Source organism: Diadema setosum, chromosome 4 (genome assembly GCF_964275005.1).
Source record: "Diadema setosum chromosome 4, eeDiaSeto1, whole genome shotgun sequence".
NCBI classification, from domain to species: Eukaryota; Metazoa; Echinodermata; class Echinoidea; order Diadematoida; family Diadematidae; genus Diadema; species Diadema setosum.
Genome location: NC_092688.1, coordinates 26,972,091 through 26,998,938, shown reverse-complemented (window position 1 = coordinate 26,998,938; position 26,848 = coordinate 26,972,091). Strand labels below are relative to the sequence as shown.

At 38.8% G+C, this 26,848-nt stretch overlaps 1 protein-coding gene across 1 annotated transcript in view; it reads left to right on the top strand.

Moving 5' to 3' along the window:
- LOC140227775 (uncharacterized) overlaps positions 1-26,848 on the top strand; it is a 77,328-nt gene that overhangs the window by 14,406 nt on the left and 36,074 nt on the right. The window contains exon 2 of the mRNA XM_072308173.1: positions 3,923-4,086. Within this exon, the coding sequence (XP_072164274.1) occupies positions 3,923-4,086 (164 nt within the window). The remainder of the gene's footprint in view (positions 1-3,922; positions 4,087-26,848) is intronic.

Here is a 26,848-nt window from a genome sequence, read left to right as displayed (position 1 = left end):
AGTGAGTTATTTTCCATCAGCTGGGTGCCTGCAACGGTTCACCGGCCGGCCGGCAAGGTGGAGGTTCAGGTCGAGTGGCTTTGTGTCAAAGAAACAGGTCCCTGTCTGCAACGTTAAGTGTGCCAGCTTCCTTTCATTTGTATAGAACAAGTTACAATCAGCCGTGCTTACGAGTGATTGTATGCTAATAAGTGACCTTTGATCCAATTCAGTTTCTGCTCAGCTGTGCATCCCCTGGAGGCTACATACATGTTCCAGTGCAGTTTTAAAGGGGAAGCATCATTTCGGTTGTGCCTTTTTCTTTCTTCCTTTAATCTGCATTTGTTGTGGTTAGGATTACCATGGCCTGTCCCTTGCTCTCAAATACAGGTTTGGTGGTTTGTAATTCCAAGTTTATTCTACCACTGGACAACCTGTCAGTGAGGATCTTAGAAAGCAGAAGTAGTTAGAATGGAGAATGAAAAGTGAAGAAATGTTTTTTTTTTTGCCTCTCACCATACTTATGTTCATGGCAGATATAGGCCTACCATTTTCTGACAAGTAGAAAGGTATTCACACATATTTCGAGTCTACTATCCTTCTCTTTTCTAGACTGCTTGTATGCAACCACAAGTTCATCTCTCAGATCTGTAATTACAGAATACAGTTAAGATCCTATTACCAAAACTTGCGCAGTGACAGAGAAGCATGACATATAAATATAGTGCATTGCTCACTGGTGTATTAGTTTGTAATCGTATGTTCCCAAGATGAATATTCATGCAGTGGTTTGGTATGCCTATGAGAATCATTAATATCATAATTGTCATAAATTGCCCCCTTATTCTTCCATAACTACACACAATTTAACTGGCTGTACATCTCGACCCAGGTTATAATTTTACTGGTATTGCATCGCAATTTGCTGAGCAGTATACCACTGCTGCACAAATTATGTTTTGTGCAGCAGTTTTCTTAGGAGTGTACAGGATATTATTATAATTATTATTATTATTGAAAATTTGTATAGCGCAGCTACTTTATAAATATAATCTACTGCGCTGTGATGTAACAGAGCTCCTAACATTGTTACCATTTGAAATAATATTTTTGCGAGTGGTTAAATTCGCGACTGAGGAGTTCTGTACCGAACGGAGAAATGTACATGTACGTCAAATTCATATTGGGATCAGAGTTATTATTTTCGTGTGTCTTTAATTTCGCGAATAGCACCTGATTTTTATGCCTCCGCCACGAAGTGGTGCCGGAGGCATTATGTTTTCGGGTTGTCCGTCCGTACATCCGTCCGTACGTCCGTCCGCTTTCGTTTACGCGATAACTTGAGTAATATTGACTTGAATTCTACTGAACTTGGTCCAACTATAAAGTATGATGGAGCAATTAGTTGATTAGATTTTGGGTGAAATCCGCCAAAGGTCGAAGGTCAAGGTCAAATCATGAAATTGTATCCGTTTACGCGATAACTCAAGACTGGATCGAGCAAATTTCACCAAACTTTGTCGGAGGATGATGTATGATGGGACAATTACTTGATTAGTTTTTTAGCGAAATCAGCCTGAGGTCAAAGGTCAAAGATCAAGGTCAAATCCTGAAATTTATCTGTTTACGTGATAACTCAAAACGGGATGAAGCAGCTTTCACCAAATTTGGTCCAAGGATGATGTATGATGGGACAATTAGTTAAGTAGATTTTAGTGACATTGACAAGAGGTCAAAGGTCAAAAGGTCAAGGTCAAATGCTAGAAGTGCTGCTATTTCCCCCAATATCTATGCAATGCCCTAAGGTATTTTCTTGAAACTTGGTGTAGACATGTACTACTGCATAAAGATTCTCCAGAGAGAGTTTCATGTCATTTAAGGTCAAAGGTCAAAAGGTCAAAGGTTAGGTGAAAATGTTGTAATATCACTTTTCTCACAAATGGTTCAATTCGATGTATCTTCATGGAACGTGGTACATATGCATGTACTGACTGGCAGAGATTATCTAGGGAATTTAGGGGTCAAAGGTCAATAGTCATGGGGTCAAAGGTCAAGGTCAACTCCTCAATATTTCCCTCATATGTTAGTATATGAAATACTTGCATTATTAGTTTTCAAACTTAATATATACATGCATTACCTAATGGAGATTCTCCAGGAAATTTCCAGCAAGAATGTCAAAGGTCAAAGGTTAAGGGTCAAAGGCCAGGTTTCAATGCCCCCCCCCCCCCCAAAAAAAAAAAAAAATCTATTTTGTACTGTAATTACACTCTTTCTTCATACCTTGGAAATTACTCAATGCATAAACTTATAAAATGGTCCGTCAGAATTCAAGTAAAAATTCTCAATTCCCCCAATATGTGTACCTGCACTCTTCGATAATTATAGCAAACCCAGTTCAAGGAAAGTGAACATTCAAGTCATTTCTGACAAACCTGTCATATCAATATTTTATCAGTTATGTGAAACTGTCATGGATCACACATTGTGAAGACATTGTACTATACGCCTATTGGGAGAATCATGCATTATGGCGGAGGCATCAGTCGCCGTAGCGACATTTCTAGTTATTTATTTATTTTCTTTATTTCAAATTTCAGCTTGATATCTGTCAGACAAGTGGTAGTGTGTACAAATGGTGTAGCTAATCCAACACCAACACTATGTGTCAAAAGTTTTTAAGGAAGTGCTTCAGGTATTAACAAACAATGATTAGATGAGGGGGAAAAGTACTCACACACAAAGACACAATGATGGTAAGTGCATAGAGAGTTGATTCTCAAGGCCACTGTCGCCATGGAGATGATTATGTACATTGTATGAGTATATCCAGGCCAAGATATTAATGGTCTGTTTAGTTTTCAGCTGATTACAGTATATCTCTTACAGCATAAATGTTAGTAATTGCAAAATGGCTGGTATTGTGTTTGATCTACTTGCCATTTTATTTTCTTAGTCTCTGCACTTTTGATTAAAAAAAAAATGCAATGAATTACAGGTTGCTGTTTTCTTGTTGCCATGGAGATTATTGCCACTGAAGTTTTACTTCTTGCCTGTAACCTGAGAGATTGCTATATAAATGTCAAGGATCGATTGCATTGCAATATCTGACAGGTATCTAGCATCAGTTTGTTGCAGAAATTTTAATCAGTCTTGAAACTTGTCAATGTATGATGAGCAGATATACAATAAGTATTTGCCTTTCCTTTCACAGAAAAAAAACAAAGAAATGATGATTTGAAATGAGGATTTTCATTTCAAGTTGATTGGCCATAGTAGAAAAACTGTTTTTATTAAAAGTGATCATATGTCAATGCTTCTAAGCTCTACTCTGTGATATGCAGTAGACCAAGTGCTTTTTGCTCAGGATGTGGTGATTATTTGTTCCCAGAAGAGTCAAGAGTAATACCTCTGGTGATCAAAAATACATTATATGTGGAAACTAAAAAAATGAACAAGTCCCATAATCTGTAAATCCTGTGTGTCTATGATGAAGAAGCCATCATATCTGTGGCTGCCGTGCTGTAATCTAGAAGGAATGATTTTTGTACTGGAATCTATGTTACTGTGTCTTTCAGGATGAAGGGTTGTGTTTTCTGACCAGTGTAGCATGTGGTACAAGACCCCTAAAAGTTAAAACTCACCCTGAAAAGTCACACTGCACACGGCATGAGTAGTACATATTGTATTACTTGTTTGCGTGACTGAGAGTATGTTTTGCTGACATCTGACACTGCATTCATCATTTGCAGTTTAATCCTTCCTGTAAGAGTTGCAAGGACCATTGATGCCCATTATTTATTATTGACATTGATGGAGGCAAGACTTGCGAAGGTCCCACGTCTTTGTGCTTTTCACACAGGAGAACCAGATATTTTAGGAAATAGAAATTAAATTTTTTCTTTTCTTTTCCCCTTTGCCCTCCTCTTTTGTCTGTCTCCAGATACGATGGAAGAGGACACCTCCACGACCTGTCAGAGTTTGACCGGGCCGGCTGGAATGAGGAGACCCATCTCTCAGCCGAGGCTGCCCGCATTGAGGCTATCTGTGATGAGGAACGCTACATGGCGCTGCACACAGACCTGCTGGAGGAACAGACCAGACAAGGTACTAACTAGACTGGCAGACAGTTTGGCCACCCGCTGCTTTGGAGGGAGTAGTCCTCATTGGTAGAGCAGCACACAGGGGTTGCGGAATGATTTCCCATTGCAACTTGCGTGGTTAGATATTACTGTAAAAGTTGTTAATTTTGCATACCAATATTTTCGGGAATGTGGAAGTCACAGATATTTTCACGAGATGTTTTTGCGATTTGACACCAAGGATATCTTATGTGCACTAATGCCTGTTTGTCCGCGATATTTTCTTGTGTTGAATTCAGAGCCAAAATTCGCAGAAAAGGCTTTTACAGTACTCATCAGTCAAATTTCAAGGACCATTCAACATTTGCACAATGAATTAGACCCTTTTTAATCCAAGGTGATTTGAAATTCAGCATTTCAGACTTAGTGCAAACATTCAAAAGGTCATTCTTGGCTTATTGCTGTTTGGTGGTGATACATGACATGTGTTTTAATGACAAAGGTCATTTCCAGGTGGAGATTGAATTTGTAAGAATTAGGGGGGGGGGGGGCTTGTCACCAAAGAGGGCGACCTTCTGTAAATGTAAATCCTTTTTAGACTCGGCAAGTAGAACCTCTGAAATCAATCAAGAACTCTCATTGAAGATGATGTCCTTCTCAAATTGTCTTTTTGTTGTGGCAATTCATGATGTGGAGGAATGACAGAAACATTTGGGTTTCACAAAGTTAGGCAAAGTTTTGGTGTCATTGAGTAATAGTATTTGAATCTGAGACTGATAATGACGCAAAGGAAAGGGCTTGTGTCACAAGGAGCAAAACCAGGAAAAGAATCATGCACTTTTGCCGTGAAATGAAAATGGAAATACACTCTTGGATTCATTTCCTGTTCTCATTAAGTATTACACTCAACACAGGCATGATGTTATGTCTCAAAGCTCTCTGTATTGTGAAGAAGGCATGCTACTCTTTGTGCCTTCAGAATGCTCTGCATGTGTCGTAACAATTGTGAAGGGGAGGGGGGGGTGGGGAGGAACTCCTTATGTGCTAAGTTATAATACTTTAGCTGCTCTGATGAAATTCTGTGTGTCCCACTCTGAAAATTGACAGCCCGTCAAATGGGATGATTTATAACGTGGAAGGGAAGCATTATCAAACACTAGCCATGGGCGCACTGGCAAAAGATTGAGAAGTTTCGTAATCTTAACAGATCTCGAAGTTTAGCCAGCTTGACTGCAACCTTCTCATGAAACTTCCCACTCAAACTAGGGATATAGCTGCAGTCTCACTGGAAAAAGATCTCGATCATGATCTTAAACTTCGCGATCTTTTGCTAGTGTGACCACGGCTAATGTGTAGTAGCATTTATATATGTGTGTGTGTTTTTTATAGCAAACATTATTTCTTTATCATGTAGTCATAATATTCATTATGTAGTACACACACATGCACACACTAAATTATATTTGTGTGTGTGGTGTGTTTGCTTGCTGAATGATGCAATATAATTGAGCATTGATATGCAATATTACAGGGCACAGGGAAGAAATGGTTGGGAATGCTAGCTCTCTTCTGCTCTTGACTCCATAAAGTCAATTTACATATTATCAGAATGACTATTGTTGTAGGGAGGGATGTACCGTCTGACAATGTGAAAGCTATAGAAGCTAATTGCTGCTCAGTACTGGAGACCATGGACTTATCAGTCCCGAGGCCCCTGGTTTGGGTCCCATGACAGAGGAGGTTGTGCTCAATACAAATGTACATGTAGGCAGAGCACTTTATCCTCAGTACTGTAGTTCTTTATTGGGGACTTGAAACTGTTGATCCCTCGATTGCTTGGTTACAAGCATTTATCGCTTCGTTGGCAGCCACGTGAAGCTGATCAGTTCCATTCACTTTAACATTTATCTTGAGTTTGTAACTGTATCTCACAGAGTAGTTCTGTTTCATACTGAACAGAAACATATTGGGTTGTTACCTGCAAAGCTACTCACACACTGGCTTAGTTTCTGTTATGTTTCACATGTCTTCATACTACGTGTAAAAGTTTGATTTGTATTCATTACTGCAGTCATTTCAGGTTAAACTGCCACATCCATATTAAAATGTTTATGCTTGTAAAGAAGGACAAGTTGGGCAGTCAATGCTCATAATTCCACTTGCCCAATACAATTTGTATTGCCTTGCATGTTTTAGGGAAGTGGATTTGCAGTTTAATATTTGAGACAATACGGCCCGAATTCACAAAGGTGGTACAATTTGGAGACAATTACTTCCTGGAACTATTTCTTTTTATTTTTAACTGTCATATCGCAAGCTGTACACCCATGAAATTTAAGCTGAATTATGTATTTATTTTGGAGCAAGCGCCATGAGCGCCTGACTTGGCGGATACCGGCGCTATACAAGACTTCATCATCATCATCATCATCATCAAATGAAACCATGGTTTAAACCATGGACAAAAACCATGGAGTGCCAAGTGTCGCATGGAATATTTCATTACGAAATCAGTCATTTCGTCGATGAAATGATTATTTTGTAACAAAATGACAACATTTTGTAACTAAATGAACATTTCGTCCACAAAATGATAATTTCGTTCACAAAACGATCATTTTGTCGACGAAATGACCAATTTCGTAACGAAATGTTCTGTGCGAGACTTGGTGCTCCATGGTTTTTGTCCATGGTTTAAACCATGGTTTCATTTGTACCACCTTCGTGAATTCGGGCCTACATGTTCAGAGTTATTAAAAAAAACCCCAAACCAACAGAAACGAGCCATCTTATCATTCAGAGTCACATGTCATTTCACTCAAAAGAGCATACATTGTATATTTTAGATGTGAGAATGGTTATCTTACTGTCTTTGTGTCTGAAAGAGCAGCCATTTTTCAAATGGAAGAACCTGATGTATACTGTATGTATATCAGGGTAAATGTCAAATGTCTGTAATACACATGTACATTGGGCAACACCCAATGCAGAAGAAGTTTGTCAACTGTATCTCTGTACATTTGCCTCTCAGTTTGCATTCATTTACAAGGATTATGATCATGACACACTATTCCCTGTCATGAAAACGCTTTAGATGATTGTTGTAATAAGCCTTTTCCTTGAAAGAAAACTTTGCTGGATTTCCTCTTTATGCTACAATGCGTGTGACATATTAGCATAATTTGCACAGATCATGTTATCCAGCTACTATGGGTGAACCAGTTTTGCTAGCCTGGCTTCCAGGCATATTTTCATTACAGTGCTAGTTGACTTCATATGGAAGTGATATTGCCATGATGATATTACACAGGCCTGCCCCCTTGTCAATAAAGTTATTGAACAGAGACAAACATGATTTCACATCTGAGCATTTCAGATCCCTCCTCCCTTGTTTCCTCCATTTCCCACTTCTATTGGTCCATCTTGTTGGAGGAAAGAAAGGACAAGGGTTAGGAATTCCAGACTACTCATTGCCATGAGTTGTCTTTTTGCCAGCGAGGTTGGAGTCCTCATTTACGGAGATTTTGATGCCTCCGTTGGATGTCATCCAGGGGTGATGCTGCTGCCGCATCGTCTCACAGACTCCCACCCAGCATCCAGGTAGGATTACGATGAATAGTGAACAGTCTGACTGTATAGATGGTTTCTTTGAATTCAGATATTGATTGTCATAACCTGGGAGCTCTTGCACTCAGAGGGAGACAGTGTATGGCTATGTTACTGTTCACACAAGTAGAAACTCCCCTCCCCCACACCTACACCCACACCCACACCCACACGCCAATTAATGTGATGCCTTGAGTATGAATTCAGGAGGTTAGTATATGAGGGGAATTGCTATCTTGGGTTCCAGTTAACTAGTTTCTTTTTTGATAATTGTGCCTGAGGAGTGAGGCCTTTGCTACCTGTAATTTATCTCTCTAAATGTAATGGCTTCCTTGCCTTGCCCGACTGGGGTTGAAAATCACCGCATCGTCTCTTCATGCGTGGCAGGGGGTGTTAGGGGATCGACTTAAAATGTCTGGCGAACGGAGGATGTGTGTGTTTTCTTCATTACGACCTTCACCAGAGCTGACATTTTGGAAGGAGTTGGGCACGGCTTTGTGAATCACACTGCTTTGCTTATCAAGCAGCCATCCATTCCCCCAAACTCCTCAAACTACGTCTTTGTCCACAGCCTGCCACGAAAGTCTTGTGTGCTGAAGAGATGTCGTCTTTAAGATGGCATCACACCTCCCCCAGTGCAGCAGGCTAAAACTTGGTCAACTGCAAGGGATGTTCTACAAGCATTGGCACATTTGAATAATTGATGCTTCTTTTGGCAGTGCATGCATGCATGCAGTGCTATTTTATATTACAATTTTAAAACCTTTGCAGAGCAGATTATTTTGGCATGGTCAAATTAATGCATCTATCACTGCAGGCTGTGAAGTGTTGAGAATCATTTGAGAGGGGGAAGCTGTGAATTGAATTATACAGGCTGCAAATTTCAGGGGGGGGGGGGAACAGGAAGAGAATCCATAATGGGACAAAAAGACAAGGCAACAGTTCCATAGTCGGGCAGTGGATGGCAAGACATACAGTATCCCCACCCTCCTTCTCCCATGTAATACATTGTGAAGGGAATTGAATTCAGCTTCATCTTCTATGCGTGATGCAAGATATAGATTGTTCCCTGGTCATGTAGAGATGATAGGAATGGTAATCAAGGATGAACATGTTTATAGAAACAGTGGAAATTTGTGATATACGTGTAGGCCTATAGGAGTTGTACTTGAGCACAGAATGTATCATTTGTTCACAGCTGTCCTACTCACTTCACATGATTTGGGAATATAATTTTAGGCATCTCATCGTTTGTGTCTTTTTTGTCCTGAAATTATTGTTTTGATCTTCATATGCAAGGAAAACAAATATTAAAATCCCGAATTCTGTCTTTCCTTTATTTTATTAAAAAAAATAATTGAGGATGTCTTTATCTCTTTTACTTCTAATGACTCATTGTGGGCAACCTGAGCTCCAAGCTTAACTCTTTCACAACCACCACTTATTATTATTGAAACTGTGCCAGCAGGTTGCTGTGGTAATGGTTGTCAATGGTGACAGCATGATTAGCAAGTCGTGAGGGGAGTAATGTTGGAATACACCTCGTTGACAGCCTGACATTTGCTGAGTGTGCGTGTCATGTGAGAAATGGCAACTTTCGGCCACAGAGATAAGCCACGCTTGTGATATTTTCAGACTAACGATGCACTGTAGCTGGTGAACCTTCACCGACTTGAGCTTGTGCTGTGTCATTGGTTTGATTGGCTGCAAAGAGCGTCACTGCGGTGGCGGTGGCGGTAGTGCCTTCTGCTGTGGTGTGAGTCAGCTAGCTATTAGAATGTGGAGGAGGTTGAATCTCTCGGCCATTATGGGGAGAAACGCTAGCACGAGTGTGAGCCTGCATGAAGATGAGTAAATCCATACGGAAGAGGACACAAATTTATATGCATTGTAGGTCAAGTAGAAAGGAAGTCTGAAGCACACGATCCACTTTGAGTGACCACGATTGGAGTGGGGTGATTAATTGTAATTACAAATGTGAAGCACATTTAATGATGTCTTACATCATATAATACCTATCAATATCTAGACAAGTATTACATTTTACAACTCTTTCTTGCTGTAATTACAAACTCTACACTCGGTGCTAATTTGTGTCTTTTTAAACAGATTATGATATCAATATTATGGCATGCTCCGATAATGTGAATGAATAACCTCTCTCAGGGCACTGGAAAGATTGACAGGACTTTAACTGCCTGAAGAAACGATACTATGCTCTTTTTTTTATTATTTAGTTAGTCTGAAATGTGCCGTTGCTTTTGTCGGGTAAAACTATTGAAGTTTACTCTTCTATGATTTGTCAATTTTCACTGATTAGTGCATCCGACTCTGGTGCAACCATTTATGGCTTGATAGACTGACCACTCCTGACCACTCGTGACCATTCCTGACCACTCTTGACTGTGCCACTGTCATTGCCCTTTCTTTGTCCCTACTGTGTTAGTGCAAAGCTTTTCTCCTTTACCATCAGGCAGGCGTCTAAGGGCACTGCGCTGATTGAATGCCAGCCAGCCAGCCACACCATGTTTGCTCCAGCAATGGCTGCCGGCCCTTTCTGTGAACCCTGCTTTATAAACATACCAGCCTGATGTCTTAACACGGGTGCGCAGGGCAAAGTGGGGGGAAAAAAGGTTTGCCGTGCCCGAACTAGAAATGTCAGAAGGGGGACATTATTTTTCATCCTGTCTGCAGCGCCTGGTCATTTGTGATGGATGCTTAGTGCAGCCACGTTGACTTTATGCTGTCAAGATGAAAATAAATATGGGATAACTCTTCCATGTTTTGAAAATCTGTCTGTAGAAAATGAACAGAGACCCACTGCTGCGTGTCACTCCATGTAGGCATCAAGCCCACTATGTAGCGTAAGGATAGTAGAAATACATGCTAGCCATACCTTTTTGTGTACAGTCCTGTGTAAGAGGACATTTTGTAGAGTGAGTGCAAGTGAACATTGCTTGAGACCATAATTTTTATTGTGACTTTTTATTAAGAGTTTGCATTATAACTAGATGTAATTTGAGATAAATTTTATTCTTAAATTCACATAGTATCTTTGCAAATATTGTAAAACAAGGAATATTTGAGTGCATTAGAATTTTGTGAATTTCCTGAGATCCAAGATTTTGTGAAATTAAAATGCACACAAAAGTTCTTGTCTGCACTATATGCATTGATTGCCAGTGGAAATTCACAAAATTTTCATGCTGTGATAAAAGGTTGTTGGCTCCGATTGATGAAAATTTCATGCCGCAAATATATCTTGTTTTACAGTAGTTGCTTGTGAACAATATATAACTGTCACTTCTTATTGCTGATCTGCACAGTGTACAATGTCGAATGTATTGTATGTGCATGAACATCTAGAATCTGTTGAAAGAAAAAAACAATTACCAAAGCTAAATGGTAGCATCAATTTTAAGTTTTAAGTTATTAATGTGTGTAGTGATGGTACATTATGGTTTGCAAAAGACAAATTCTTACTTGGGGGTGGCCTGTTCATAATCATAGGAATATCTTTCCCATCAAAAGTTTTGAATTCATCACAAGCTTGCAGCAGCAGATTGCATTTTTCTAGCACATACAGTCATAGTTCAATAGCAGACATTGAGGTGTCATGTATTTGTTTTTTCTTTACGTAGAAGTCTGTATACTTCACTCTACAAACCACTTTGCGCATTTTATTTGCTGGTTATATGACAGTCTCTCATTAGAATAATAACCTTTTTCATACCATTTATCTGTAAAAGGGTTTTGCTCCTTGTTGGAGTTTCAGTAATTCAAACATGTTGATATACTAGTATATCATAGAGGTTGGCGACTACAGTACTTATCTACCATGGACATTTTGAATATATTTATTGCCACAATGTTGTGTGTTAATTGCCATGGCAACAGGAAGAAAAGGAATGAAACAAGAACTTGATTTGGAAGATGGAGATAGCTTGGCAAGGTATTTACAGCATTCATATTTTTTTCCTCTCCCCTCTCCTTTTCATATTGGAGAGGAAATACTAGGGGACTTCACAATAAATACACATATAACAATGTGAGGCAGTTGGCCTTTGCTCCAAGACCTGCAGTAACAAATGTGCTCAGTGAGTGACCCAGTTCCACGCTATTGAAGTAGACACAGCAGGGAGGTGGAAAAGGAGTGGCAGGAAGTATAGAAAGACCAAGGATGAGGTGGTAGAATTGAGTCGTCGTTGAAAATCCTTCATCATTCTCCCATTAATCGTCGCATTTTTTTTTAGAGTAGAATTTTTCCGCACAAATTTCTTTGGCAACCATCTCCGGAATCTTGGCGTAAATTCAATGACTTGCTGCACAGTGTTTTCCCCATTTGAGATGGCTCTGTGGAGCTGTGCTTTATATCCCACCCCCCCCCCCCCATCTTTTTTTTTTTTTTGTGGTCCCATCAATGTAATAGTCGCCATGGGAACACTCTGAATGGATCTAGGGTGCATTCATGGCCACGTGTATATCTAAAGATTAGTGGTGTTTGAATAGAGTTGTGGCACGGCTTCTAAGAACACCCTGGAGAGAGAGAGAGAGAGAGGAAGGGAGGGATTGTGATGAAAGTGGGCAGGCAGTGTATTGATTATTTCCACACCATTCTGTGCGTGGAAGATTTCAGGCTCTCACTGTGAGAGAGATCATGACATCAACGGCACACAGAGTCGTAAGTGCAGCACAGGTAAATTCTTGGTCCAGGAGATATCTGTGATGAAAAGCACCACTCTGTTTGTATTCCTTTCGACTTTGATGAAGAGTTTGAAATTCAGCAAACATTGTGATAGAAACTTTCACTTTCTTTTTATCCTTCTATTTTCATTATACAGATATATTTTCAGCTGTCACATGCAGCTATGCTAGTTACTGGTAGTCAAGGTGACAATGTCTTATCCTCAGAACTCTCCCATTGGTACCACACTGTACACAAAAACTGAAAATTCATCAAACAAACAATCAACCATAATGAGACACTGAGTTGTATCAGGAGTGACACGGACAGTGCCCGAATGGTTTCTTTACATTGCAGTGAAATAACATTTATGAACGTTCAAGGGAGCTTGTTGATAAAAGTAAGTTGGGTGAAATGTACAATTGTAAGTACACTTGTACGTGACATCAATCTTTTCAACTGAGAAGAAATGCATGCTGCTTTTATTAATGTTGCAATTCTATGTGAATTGAAATGTTGTTGTACTGTTTTGGAGAAATGTGTACACATTTATGCTGATACCTTTTTAGCTGCTCATTAATGTTCTCACTGCTTGATTCAAGACATTCTTGCACAGTCACCTCTTGCGAAATTTGAGGAAGATATTTTTAAGGGGTACACTTCCTGGGTACTTCATATCATAATTTGCATAACAAGGGGAAAGGTGTTGCCTTGAGTATAGACTCTTGAATGAGGGGGATAAGTCAAACACATTTTGCACTTAAAATGAATGGCTGTTTGTAGGCACTGGAAGAAGCTTCAGCACGTCGATACTGCCAACAACTAAATTTGGACTCCGCGTGGATGCTGGCCTCCACCATAGCACCATCAAGGCTCACCATTGATCCTCGCCATCATCTGGATGTCGGCAATCAATAACTCCAGGCACGAGATGATGTAACCCCGGGAGTCGAGTCACGTATTTAGTGAGAAAGAAAAGATTAGAAAGAAGAAGAGAGAAGGTGTGGCTGTGCTAAAAGAGGAGTGAAATAAGACTGTGATACTACATTTGTATGCTCTGTAGAACTGCATCAAGAATAATTAGCATATAATAGATGTGAGTGTTGTTCTGGATGCAATCACATGAAAGCACCTAAGCAAGAACTCTGCCAGATGAATGGAGACACATTCATGATACAATTATTTCTACAGTTGTAAAGTGGCCGATGCAGTATCCCCATTTGAGCAAATAATCAAGTACAAAATTATAGCACCACTTTCTGTGCTAATTTCCTCTCCCTCACATGCTAGTTTATGTGAATCAGTTGACAACCCTTTTCAGCATCGAAGATTGTAGGCAATGGCCCGAATTCTCAAAGCTGGAATAACTATTCTACGGAATAGTTATGCTGGGGAATAAGTTATTCCACCTTTGAGAATAGATTCCGGGGAATAAATCGCGTCATTTTACGTCACGAGGGCCTGATTTGCATAGGAGGCATAATAAATCGGCGGAATAAGCGGTGTAATAAAGTTATTCCACCTTTGAGAATTCGGGCCAATGACTGAGACATGTATGTGTAGCAGGAGTATAAACCATGGCTACGTGCTCAAAGGTGTACTAGTATCTGAACTTTAAATGTGATCACTCCCCTTCCCTTACTTTTTTTTTCTTTTTGTAGCTGTTCCAGGCTTCTTCCTAATATGTTAAATAGTATATAAATGTCGAACACATTGTGGTTTGATAGTGACAGTATTACATCATCATACTCAGTTTTGAAACATTTTTATTTATTTATCTTTTTTTTTGACAGATGGTGGACTGTCTGCTTCTGGATATGTATGGAAATTTTTATTAGCGTCATCATCATTGTAATTGATGTTGCAACATCCAAGAGGCTGAAATGCCTTATTTTCATGCAGGTTCTTATTGCCTTTGATCATGAACATACATAAACCCCCCTGCTTGATCAATGTTTGAGGTGGGTGATGACATGTACAAGTGTATTATTCTGTGTAATGTGCATACAGATGTACATGTGCAAGTGTATGGGATTGCTTTCCCTTTGTGTAAAGTTACGTTATAACCACTTGAAACCTCTTGACTCTAATACGACAAGGCTCTCCAGGATTGAATAATTGCTTGTGGCACAAAGGGACTTCACATAGTGGTTTAAAAAGGGGAACTCTCCAGTAACTCTTTTTTTTTTTCTTCCTTTAAAAAAAAAAAAAAAATAACTTATTTGCCCGAGACTGATACTGTACATTCAAGATCATAGTTTGTGCTTACTGGAAGCATTTTGTGGCAGAAGTTTTTATCTTGTCATTTAATTAGAACCTTTGAATTACCCTAAATTTCCTATTGGAGAAAGATTGGAGGGAAATGGTTAAATTCATCAAACTCCACAAATCAGAAAGAAATGTACAAATTTGCCAATTTGAGAGAAAAAGGAGAACTTCAATCTTTGTGGCCAAGTAAAGAATCAGTAAAAGAATTCAGAAATCCAATAAAATGGAAGACCTTTGAAAAATCTGCAAACAAAGCAAAATTTGTATACATGTGAACAACTGAGGTCTGAAAAAAAAAAGAGAGAGAGAATGATTTACATATATTTCTCATGTATTTTATGTAGCATTAACATGAAATAGTAAGGAATTCAAAAGTGATATAACACCAAATCATATGAATTGCTTGTGGGGGATGGACTTGATTTGTGAAGAGTGAAGTGTGTGCTTTAATTGGTAATGACCTTTCATATGAATAAGGAAGATGGACTCTGACCAGCCATGAGAAAGTGTATCTCTGTGATAGCATTAGCAAAGTCATCATGAGATATCCCCCGCCTTAAACATTAGCAGCTCTATGGTGCATTAAACACTTCCTCTCTGTCAGGCTGTTTTATGATATGTTTTGATGGATTTTCTGTGGATTAAAGAAAGGAACCTGTGAAAAAAGATGGGTAAGGCAAGATGAAAGCAGCAGGAACAATACATCCAAGGTAATATACAGTGAATAGGGTAAACTTGCCCAGTGTGCTGCAAATGTGCTTAGGGCAGATGAGTGGGGGAATTTGTGTGCATTATTCAAGCTAGAATTACTGTGGTACACTGGTCTTGACAGCATAACTAAAAAATCTTTTGAGGTATCCTAATGAAACTTGGCATGTATGTGTATGAGGGGGTGAAGTTGTGCCTATCAACTTTTTGGTGCACATGCTCAAGGTCAAAAGGTCAAGCTCAAATGTTCAAAATTTCACTATTTTCCTCATATCTATGCAATGCCTAAAGATATTTTCTTGAAACTTTGGTATACATGTACTACCCAATTAAGATTCTCTGGTGAGAGTTTCGGGTCATGACATCAAAGGTCAAAGGTCAAGTGAAAATATTAAAATTTCCCTTTTTTTTCCTCCATATCTTGGAAATGGTTAAAACTATCTTCATGGAACATAGTATGTATGCATTTTCTGACTGGCAGTGATTATCTAGGGAATGTTGGGGTCATGGGGTCAAAGGTCAGGGGTCAAGGGTCAATATCAACTTTTTTACTATTTCCCTCATATTTACGCAGTGCCTGCTGGATTTTTTTTTTAAAACTTGATGTATACATGTATTACCCAATAGAGATTCTCTGGGAAGTTTGTTTGTTTTTTTGCCTCAAAGGTCAAAAGGTCAAAGATCAAGTGAAAGTGCTGAACTTTACTTCGACCTCCATATCTCGGAAGTAGCTCAAGTTATCTTGAAACTCATTACTTATGCATGTTCTGCCCGACAGTGATTCTCTTATGAATTTTAGGGTCAAGGGTCAAAGGACACGTGAAAATGGTAACAATTTACTATTCAATACAGATAGAATATATTGCACTTTTTCTCCATACCTTGAAAATTACTCAATGCATAAACTTATAAATGGATCAGAGTCAAGTAAAAGTCCTCAAATCCCCAAATAAATGCTCTCCCATTATTCCAGTTAAACCTAGGTCAAGGAAGGGGAACATTCAACACATTTGTGACAAACATGTCATTCTAATATTTTGCCAATTATGTGAAACAGTCATCACACATTGTCCACATGTATGTCCTATAGATATAGACCTATTAGGAGAATCATGCATTATGGCGGAGGCATACCAGTCGCCGTAGCGACATTTCTAGATTTTTTTTTTTTTTTTTTTTTAAATGGTGTGGTATGATGTGTGAGTATATAAAACATGAAAAACACAGAAGATGTCACCAAGATGATATTTGTTCACCTGTGTCCATGATTTGGCTTGTTTGCCTGAACTCACAGCAACAGAAACATGACAAGAATTTGGATGCATTTGGAGGGATAATGCCGAAGTCCAATATTGCCATAATAGTCTCTGTGTCTTTCTCAGTCACATGAAGATCAACTTTCACATAATTGTGTGTGTATCATCCAAGCTGTCATAGATGCCACTAGGAAAGGCAGTCTGTACAATGAGACCACTCTTTAGTGACCGTCAGTGTGTGTGAGGCAGGTTTGACCATATTGAATTCTGACTTATTACTCAGTGTGTGCATTTGATATCATGTCTGATGGACAGTCTATTTCATGCTCAACCTAATTTAAAGCAAAAACAAAAAACAAAAAACAAATCAACAAAACAAAACAAAACAAAACAAACAAACAAACAAACAATGTCCATGAAGACATGCACAGAGCTAAGTCATTTGTGCCATAAAAATAGGCAGTTGCTGCGTGGTACATTTAAAAATTTCATGTGAATTAATTGAATGATTCAAATGAAAATGCCATAAAAGCCAGTCTCTTATGAATGACTTAGCAGCTTTACTCCTGCATCCAGGTTTTGTTTTTACTATCAAATCAAAATTTCTGAGTAAAATGTTAATATGGAGGGTAACTTCCTTTTGAATTGATATGAAAATGAAAGTGAACTTTGAGTAAATATTTGTGCGCAGTGCAGCGGTAGCCTAGTGAGGTGATGACACCATCATCCGCAAACTAATTAGTTCAATGTATTTGTGATTGTGATGGATAACTTCAGTAGGAAGCCGGGCATGTTTTCAAAGCAAACTGCCACAAGCTTGATTTATTGCCTTTAAAGATTATCTGTGTTCATCCTTTATAGTTTATTCATGCGTGTGACTCCCGTGTAGCCCTTACCTGTCACATTCACAGGTATCGGAACAAGCATGTGGTAAGAAAGTTTTATGATGCAGGCATTTTGGCCTTGCAGAGTCCCCTGGGGACAGCTTGAGTTAAAATGCATGATCACAACTCTCAGGTGTACAGGGTTATAAAAGGTAAGGACATAGTGACTGACACGTTTTGAATAAATCTATTAAGCTTCATCCTTTGGTGATGAAACCATGATGAAACACATGATACCATAGCACAAATGAGGTTATAGGATGATAATTGTGCAACCGTTTTCTACATTTCATTGCCCTTAATAATTTGTTTTGTGGATATGAAAAGAAACCATTTTAGTGTCTTTCCTCATTGCTCGGTTTTGTGAGTAATTGAATATCACAGTCATAATGATGATCTCAAGTGGGAATATTTTGTGATAACAATGATTATGTAAACTTATTGAAATGGTCTGGATACTCCAGCAGATACAAAAGATTGAATGTATTACATGGCATTGCATTTTTCCATTGCCTTGCATTCAAATGTGCAAATTATGAGTGGAAGTCTGGGTCTGTTCATTTTTTTTTTTTTTTGTTTTTTTTTTGGGAGGGGGGGGGGGGGTAAAATGCTAATTCCTTGGTGAAAATTAATGTTCTGAAAATGCTATTAAAGCTATCACCTGGGGCCCGTTGCATAAAAGTTACAATTATGGTAACTTTGCCATCCAATTGTAACTACCATGGTAACAATACTCAACAGCCAATCAAAATCAAGAATTCCATGGAAGTTACCATTGGATGGCAAAGTTACCATAATTGTAACTTTTATGCAACGGGCCCCAGGAAAAGGTTTACCTAATTGTTCAGATCATTTGTTTCCCCCCATCAGCTTTGCTTTTCTTCCACCAATCAGTAAAAACAGTTGCTGTAAACTTCAGATTTATGATCAGACTGCACATTACATCCCATGAACATGATTAACATTGCTATTCAACATCCGATGAACATTGGTTGCCTTAACATTCGTGTCGACATCGTAGCTGTCTTGACCTCAAGATCTCTTAATCCTCTCTGGGAGACATGGAATCCCAGGGTCTGACAGACTGTCCACCTTCTTTCTTGCTTTGTGGCTGTTTGTGGCACCATGAGCTGCCTACGCACAGCTGGGCGGGTCCCATGTTGACACGATGAGGCATATTTATGCCGAGGCGATGAGTGCACTCTGGGGTGATTACCGTACCCCCTTGGATAACTTGATATTCCAAGAAAGCATTTGAAACAAGGGCTGTCAGTGGCTGAGAAAAAAAAAATGAGGAAAATGAAGCAAATATTGATAGAGTTATGATCATGTGAGCACTGGCAATGAACTTTGACATGACATCAGTGCGCACGAAAAGCAGTTGCCATCTTTGTATTCCTTGCTGCCAAGCATACACTGTACACCTCATTGGGTTGTGGTAAGGAGATGTTAGTAATGTGATGAATAACTGATTGACACATTTTCTGTGGAATTCTGCTAAAAGCATATTAAGAAAGGATACACATATGTCACTGTATATCTAATCAAGATGACACATTAGGTCGATGACTACATACAACCAAAGAAAATTGTCACCATGGTGATGCATACAGTGTATCTGTACATTGTAAGCTGACATCCAGAAAGATGCAAGTGCTCCTTAAAGATTTTAAGTCAGTGCCCCTCAGTTACATGTACTTATTTTCTCATTTCTCATTTCTCATTGTATTGTTGTATTCTAGTTGAGGTGATTCTTACTTCATCCACTCTTTCCTCCCCTGAATGATGAGCAGTGCATTAATTGCACTGAAAGTCATTTATTTCTTCAGTAATTCAGCTAAAGGTTTGAGGTATCATGAGGCCTATATCAGTAGACTTGTACAAAATGTAATGCAAGAATATTGGAATACTACAAAATTGAGCAACTATAAAATCTTTTCCAGACAATGAAGACTATTAAAGGGTCTGCCAACATGGAATCATTTTAAGTAATGCAATATTTATTATTCCAAGGTGCTGCAGTGACTGTGTTTTCCCAATTTTGTGCACTGTGCAGTCTCTTACACAGTTCCATGGACTTTCGTTATGATTTGTCTTGACCTGGTCAAGAACCAGTGAGAATGCCAACCTGTTGTTGTGTATGTGGGGAGCGGAAGGAAATTTTGCTACAGAGCTAGGCCTCTGGTCCCTGTTTGTGAAAGGAAGTGTTTCGCATACTGAATGTGAAAGATCAGTGCCAAAACTTGCTGTACGGAATGCATAATCTTCTCTCCAAGCGAGGCCTTTTCTTGTGCAAAATACTCTTTTTTGTGTCTAACGTTATCGAAGAACACTACTGACAAGATCACTGATGGAATTTATGCTGCTTTTCCCATCACAAAACAAAGTCCTTACTGCTGTTAGACTTCAGGTGTCTCCTTAACTTGTGAAATAAGGTATACGGTAGATAGACTATTGTGTGTCAAACAGAGGTCACTGTACTTTCTAAACCTAGTGGATAAGTGGCTTTTGTTGCCCATTCCACCAGATATAGAAAGAGGTCATCATGTGAAAGAAATACACTTAACGCCTGGCACAGATGCAGCGTGAAGGTTACTCTCAAATCAGAAAAAAAAAAAAAAAGAATGAAGGGAGGAAATGTTCATACTCTGATTAAAACCACAACAGAAGCAGTCTTCATGATTTGATTTATTTATTTATTTTTTATTTTTTATTTTTTTGCCAGTGAGAAATAACCTTACAACTCTTTATGGTATTATGATTATTGCATTCACAACAAACATGTTTCATTGCCATGGCCACAAGCAGTTCTAAGTACTTTAAAAAGTCCCCTGTGAAATTATTAAAAATATCTCTTTGAACCTCCAGATACAACTGTAGTGTTACTATGTTGAGTGTTAAAATGTCTTCAAAGTATTTGTACAATTAAGAGCATTGAAAGTTGTTTCTTATAATATAAAGCACAATGTGCTTTTGCACACAAAAGTATGTGATGTTTTCATAGATATCAGTAAATTGAAAGGGATTGTTAATTTTTTTCTTGTAACTGCTTTTGCTGAAGATGATGGCATCCAATATCACATAGAACAGTGAAATTACACCCCAGATTATTTGCATTAGGAAGGGTGTGAGCAAGTAAGGTGGAAGCCCCACCCTCTTGGTATGAGGCAGTGTATGTGTAATGTTACAATGTAAACACTGTAGCATAGTTGAACACAGCATAAAGTGCGGTACCCTTGTCTGTTGCTGTGCTTGTACTTGGCCACAATGAGCAGCTGTTGTTTGCAGACTCTGCTGAGTGCTCATTACATTGTTTCTTTGCAGTCTCCATGACGACGTGAGTTGTGGCAGGGGTCCCAATTCTATGTTTTTAACCTGCTCATTCCGAGACCAAGGATCTCCAGTCCACTCCTAGGCTGCGTTTATCCAAACTCAAGACAGAGAATTATGTTTCATAATGCGTTTCGAGTGACATTTTTTAATGTGATGTGAAACACGCTTCTCACGTTTATCGAAACATCATATAATTGTGATTTGAGTGTTGCCACTGCGGAGGTGCTAGGGTGCGCCATTCAATGTAGGAAGTACAGGTCAACTAGTGCGCACGCTTTTTGTAAAAAACTTCATTTATACTGGAAGTTGACCATGGCAGTTCGGAGATATAAAGCCATTTCAAAACGGCACTGTGTAAATCTACTCACAGTACGGTGATCATGGTTTCAAACATGCTTCAAATCGTCCTTTGTATGGTGTTTCAAATTGGCATACGATTTCTAAAATGTGTTTGAAACACGGTTGCATTTATCTATTGCTCAAAAATGCCTCAAATGCATCTAGGATCGTGATTCTCCGGCAGGAAGTTTTTAGATGAATGCACCCCTAGTTAGAATATTTTCTGGAATGAATGAGAGAAAATACAAACAAACCTGGGAAGAGTCCATTTGATTTAGCAAAGATAAAGGTTAAATGCTGCATTTTAAGTTTTGCATTTTTACAAAACATTCTTACAAAACATTTTAGTTAATAAAAAAAATGAAAATTTAAACCTTCTTGTTCTCTGCCATTATTTAATGAAACTCACTCAATTGTAATTTTACCTTTGTTCAATTCATCTTGATAATGAATTGAAATTGCACTTATTGATTCATTGATTCATTTTCTTTCTCCAACAGAACATTAATATGAATATTTGCTGAAAATAAGTGCAATATATAATAAACAAAATTCATGAGTGTGCAAAATATCTTGAGTATACGTATTACATACTTAAACATGCAGTGCTGTATCATGTTATAGGAGCAATTTTGATCCAAAATACTCCATGAGGTTGAGATAAATATTCCCTGAACCTTCTTCAGAGATGATTTGGCAAACCTATTTTGTATGTTTATTTTGGAATTAACAGTGCCTACCCACATCAAAGCCTCTTTTCCTGTGTCCTTCAGACAAACAGTTCTAATATTTCATATTTCTAGGCATGCTTGAATGTGTGCTTTTTCTGTTACACCTTAACCATTGCCGGAACCTGTAAAAGTGCAACCTTGTATCATTATGTGTATAATGAATTTTGACTAAAGCCGCATAATGTTGATGCTCTGTCGAACCACAAAGTCCCATTTGTCATGTGACCATGTGTTCAACTATCATGAAGCAAACATGATCACACTGGATATATGAGCCACACGAATGAAAATTGGATATTACATTCCTAAATTGGAAATTTTGTGTCAAAGACAAATTCCTTTACAGTGCATGTCTAAACTGTATGTCTCATTAAAAAAAAAAAAAAAAATATGATTGAGAAGAGTTAAGTGTAAAATAAATGAAAACTGCTGGACATTTTGATATCTAGTTATCTGATTCTGGCCTCGTTATCTCATTTGCATACTTTTAATCTCCAACTCTCCTATCGAAGCAGAGACAAGTGTTTGGATGCAATGAATCAGCGTGGGACATGTGACTGCACTTTTGAGCAAACTCTGTATGCCTGAATGTCATTTTATGATTATTTGTTTTCTATGGAAAAAAAAAAAGGTCTGTGCAGCCATAAGTATGTTACAGCATTTTAAATGATTTCATATTTTTACTTCATAATGATGTACATGTACTAAGGTGTGATCATGTCTGTATAAAAGTAGATATCAAGGTCATGAGGTCATTTTCTTGTGAGAGTCCCATTAAAAAGAATACAAATATTCATCACATTTCCTCTTTTGGATGTGGAAGCAATAGAAATGTGGATATATTGACTGCGTCAAATTGTTGTAGAGTTGCAATGACAAAGCAATGATAACATGTAAGGACAGAGGGTTGTATTTCTCAAAATAAAAGACCTAAGATCGTGGAGGTATTTGTAAGGCTTGTCCTTAATGTGAATATACACATAATCTACATTTATGTATGTGTGTATATGAATGTATACATTTTTTTTTTCATTTCTTCAATGTCTTTTACAAAGTAGAAAAGCTCCCATCTACATTGCAGAGCAGACAAAAACTGTGAACGTGATCAGAATCCACCCTGCTGGAATTTTCACATATGCCCTGACTTTGTCAATGTCAGAGTCAAGGAAATATGTGCACTGTGAAGGCTGAATGTGAACATGATATATGATGTGATGGGATAACGGTAATTCATGCTGCCAAAGGCTGTGTTGTGTTGAAGGAAATCACCATCCAAAGAAAACATTCAAAAAATCGAAACAAAAAATAAAAATAGGCCGCAAAAGGGGGGGAAAAAGCTAATTGGAAATGTGCACTTTTGGAGGGGAAATTTGTGTGACCCCCAAATGACTTATGTATGTATACATACAAAAAAAAAAAAAAAAGTTACCATAAGAATCTGCTAAAGTGGTAAAATTGTAATTATGCAGCCATTCTGGATATATTAAAGTGAAGATGTAATTTCAAAATGCAGCTTGTGTATTTCTTCTGGAAACCACACCAAACTCTGCTCATTCGTTATTATACTCATTTGCTGGGGTGTCTGATTATGAAAAAGATGTGTAATTGAAGGCAGTGTGAATATGCTGGTACAATATGAATCAACTTGACACGCAAAGTAGAAATTATTGGTTATCAGATATCTGTCACTGGTATGTGTGACTGATACACATATTATATTCAGGAAGTGTAAAAGATGTCTAAAACAGAGTATGGGAGATGTTCCTGGAATAGAGAAGTTTTTCACAGTAATGTATGCGTATTCTGATTTGAGCTTGGAGAATGCTCGTGAAAGAATACCCAAAGGTTGCAAGGAATAATTTTCCTAGGCCCCGTTTTATCAAAAGATAAAATCGATTAAATTTCCATAACACACAGGCTGCCATAGACTTATGATAGAAATCACGTAATCAATTATAACTCTTTCATAAAACAGGGCCCTGGTATTGTTAATTGCATTGCAATTTGAGATGCATTTTTATACCACTGCTACACAAACTATCATTTGTGTTACAATTTTCTTCGATAGAAGTGAACAGCATACCATTTGAAAAATTTTATAGCAGCTGAAATTGCCAATGATATTTGAGTTTGAAAATTAAACCCTGGGTTGCTGCTTATGTGTTTTGAAAGCCGGGGGGGGGGGGGGGGGGGGGGAATACTTATTGTGTAGTGCCCATTCCATAGGAGTATGAAATGAGAGTTGCCATTTTTTCTTTAAACAAATGTCTCTGCATAATGGGATTGAAGGTAATTGGGTACTCCTGTTACTTAGATGGGATTTGATGAAGACTTCCCTTCATAAGTTATGTTCAGACGGTGATCCTTAACTTTGAAGAAAAGCTTGTAGTTAAGTATGGGGTGCCAAGTGTCGCATGGTCTCTTTTGTCACAAAATCGGTCATTTCGTCGTGAAATGACAATTTCGTGGTGAAATTGTTTTTTTGTTGACAAGTGACTACGTCAATTTTGTCACAAAATTGTCATTTCATGATGAATGACTGACTTTATGATGAAAGAAACCATGCGACACTTGGCGCCCCATACTTAACCACAAGCTTATCCTCAAAGTTAGGGATCACTGTCTGAACCTAATTAATGTAAGAGAATGTTTGCACCTTTTGATGGAATGCTAGGATTAGTTTGCACCTTAAATCTGCTCTCACTGACCCTTTCAGTTGAGCAGAGCACTGTATGGAGGTAAGTGAAGACGTTTTCACAAAATGTGGTTGACCAGGATTTGCAGAATCTTCGGATGGCTTTTGCAGTGAATGTGTGCTGGGTCTAGGGAGGTATTTCAAATTGGGAGAGCGTTTTTATTGTGTAGAAAAGAAGATCTGATGTTGTTTTTTTTTTTTTGTTTTTTTTTTTGGGGGGGGGGGGGGTTGAGAGGAAAGGGAAGCGGAAAGGAAACAATGCAAAGGGAGTTATCTACCCTCACAGGGGAAATAGCACTCAGAATGGGCCAAGATAAATCCAATTGACATCCGGGCTGGAGCGAAGGGCACGACAAAGGTTGCGATACAAAGTGTACCACCTTTCCATTCCAGTCACAACAACAATAAATGTAAGGCACTGGGACTTGGGATTTGTGCTTTTATTGAAAACTTTGCTACTGGTAGTTTGTATGAGTTTGTTTTGTTGTATTTTGTTTTGTTTTGGTCTTTTTTTCATTCATGAAGATAGAATGATATGCCATATTGTGGGTACGACTAGTCTCAGCACGAGACTGGGGCATATTTTTCTGTTCGTTGTGGGGGGGGGGGGGTTGCTGACATTGACGAGTTGTTATGAGGATGTTCCCCAGTGGGAGAGTCACTTGATGTGAACAGTCTGAGAGGAAGGCACATTTTTAATGGTACCCCAAATTGATTACCACATGGGAGCAAACACGCAAGAACAAGAGATTCAAGGTGTGCTCTGATTTCTCATTGCCATCCCTGGTTCAACCTTGAGCTCGTAGTCTTCACACAGGTTTACTGGGTCTGAAAAGGAAGAGTATCAGCTGGTATTTGGTAATAATGGCCGTCTAGGGCTCTGCCAATTAGGACTGCCACAGGAGCAGTGGGGCAAGACTTGGTTAAGACCTATCATAGTGGAGCAGCCAAGTCTCCCTAATTCTAGCCCCATTCACACATTGGGAATTATCGTTCTTTGCTTTGTGATGCAAAAGTCCAACAATGACCAGAACATGATCCCGGGCATCCGATTGTGCTTACCTCCTGTGGCAATTTGCAGTATGTTGTTAAAATCATTGATATAAACTCCACTTGCTGTTCACACACATGGCAAATTATCATGACGTTTTAAGAAATAAATCTCCGGTGGGACTGATTCTCACATCGCAACGCGAAATGTAATTATAAACCAAATATTTTTGTGTGTGTGTGCGTCCATACAGGGGAATTCATGGTTTTTGCATCGCGTTGCAAAACAGGAGTTTTGAAAACCATTAATTTCAGGTGTGTGTGTAAATGGGGCTTCTACAGAAACTCCCAGGGAAGCTTGAATATATCTTCACTACCTGACATGAAAATGTGAGGCTCCCAGATTTCTAGAATGATTTTTGCCCTATGAGATGCACGCTACTTTGTACACACAAGTATCTCTCTGATTGCTCCGTGGAACCTCCCCGATTAGGTGTGTGAATATGGGCAGCCCAAAGGGGGAGCCATGTTGGTAAAGATGACACAAATCCCTATTGGAAATGTTGGTCTTGTAGTTCAGTGAAATTTCTGCGCATTCATGCAGCACCCATCCCGACTTCCCAACTGATGACGATGGTTTGGTGGAAATTGGGAGGCCTGCAAAGAGAGGGACGAAAGACATTTTACTCGCTTCACATGTTGGGCATCTTGTTTCACCACATGAGCTTGTCGGTAGGTCAGTGTCGGCAAACTTATTAGGTTTTGCAACCAGTCTATTAACTTTGTCTTGGCACTGGATATATAAGAAGGGTCTCAGAAGAGAGGCGTGCCACCAGACAATCTCATTAAGACAGCACAGAGAGGCGCTCCATCGTAACTCTCCCTGGCATCATTTGGCGTTTGCATTTTTCCCCGCGCTAACTGGGAATAGGAAGCTCCTACGGAGGCCTCATTTTGGTACGTTGGTAGTCCGCGAGTATTTTATCAGTGTAAATGGGGCAGAACATGATAAGAGTCGGAAAGTGCCAGTAGGTCGTTTGGCTCCAGTAGTTTCATTAATACTGGATTAATTTACTGTTTTCTACTGCCGCACATCCCGCTTGAAGTGAATTGTTGGAGTGTATCCAGCCTGTGCCTCATGTTTGCTTTTATCCTAGATAGTGGATGACTGACATTATTTGAATGTTGCAGATGTTGAGTCCAATAAGGATGGTTTGCTACCGATGTGAACAACGTGAAATTCATTTTTCCTTTGCACTCACCCCATGGCAAGTTTTGTGTTTCTTGCACCAC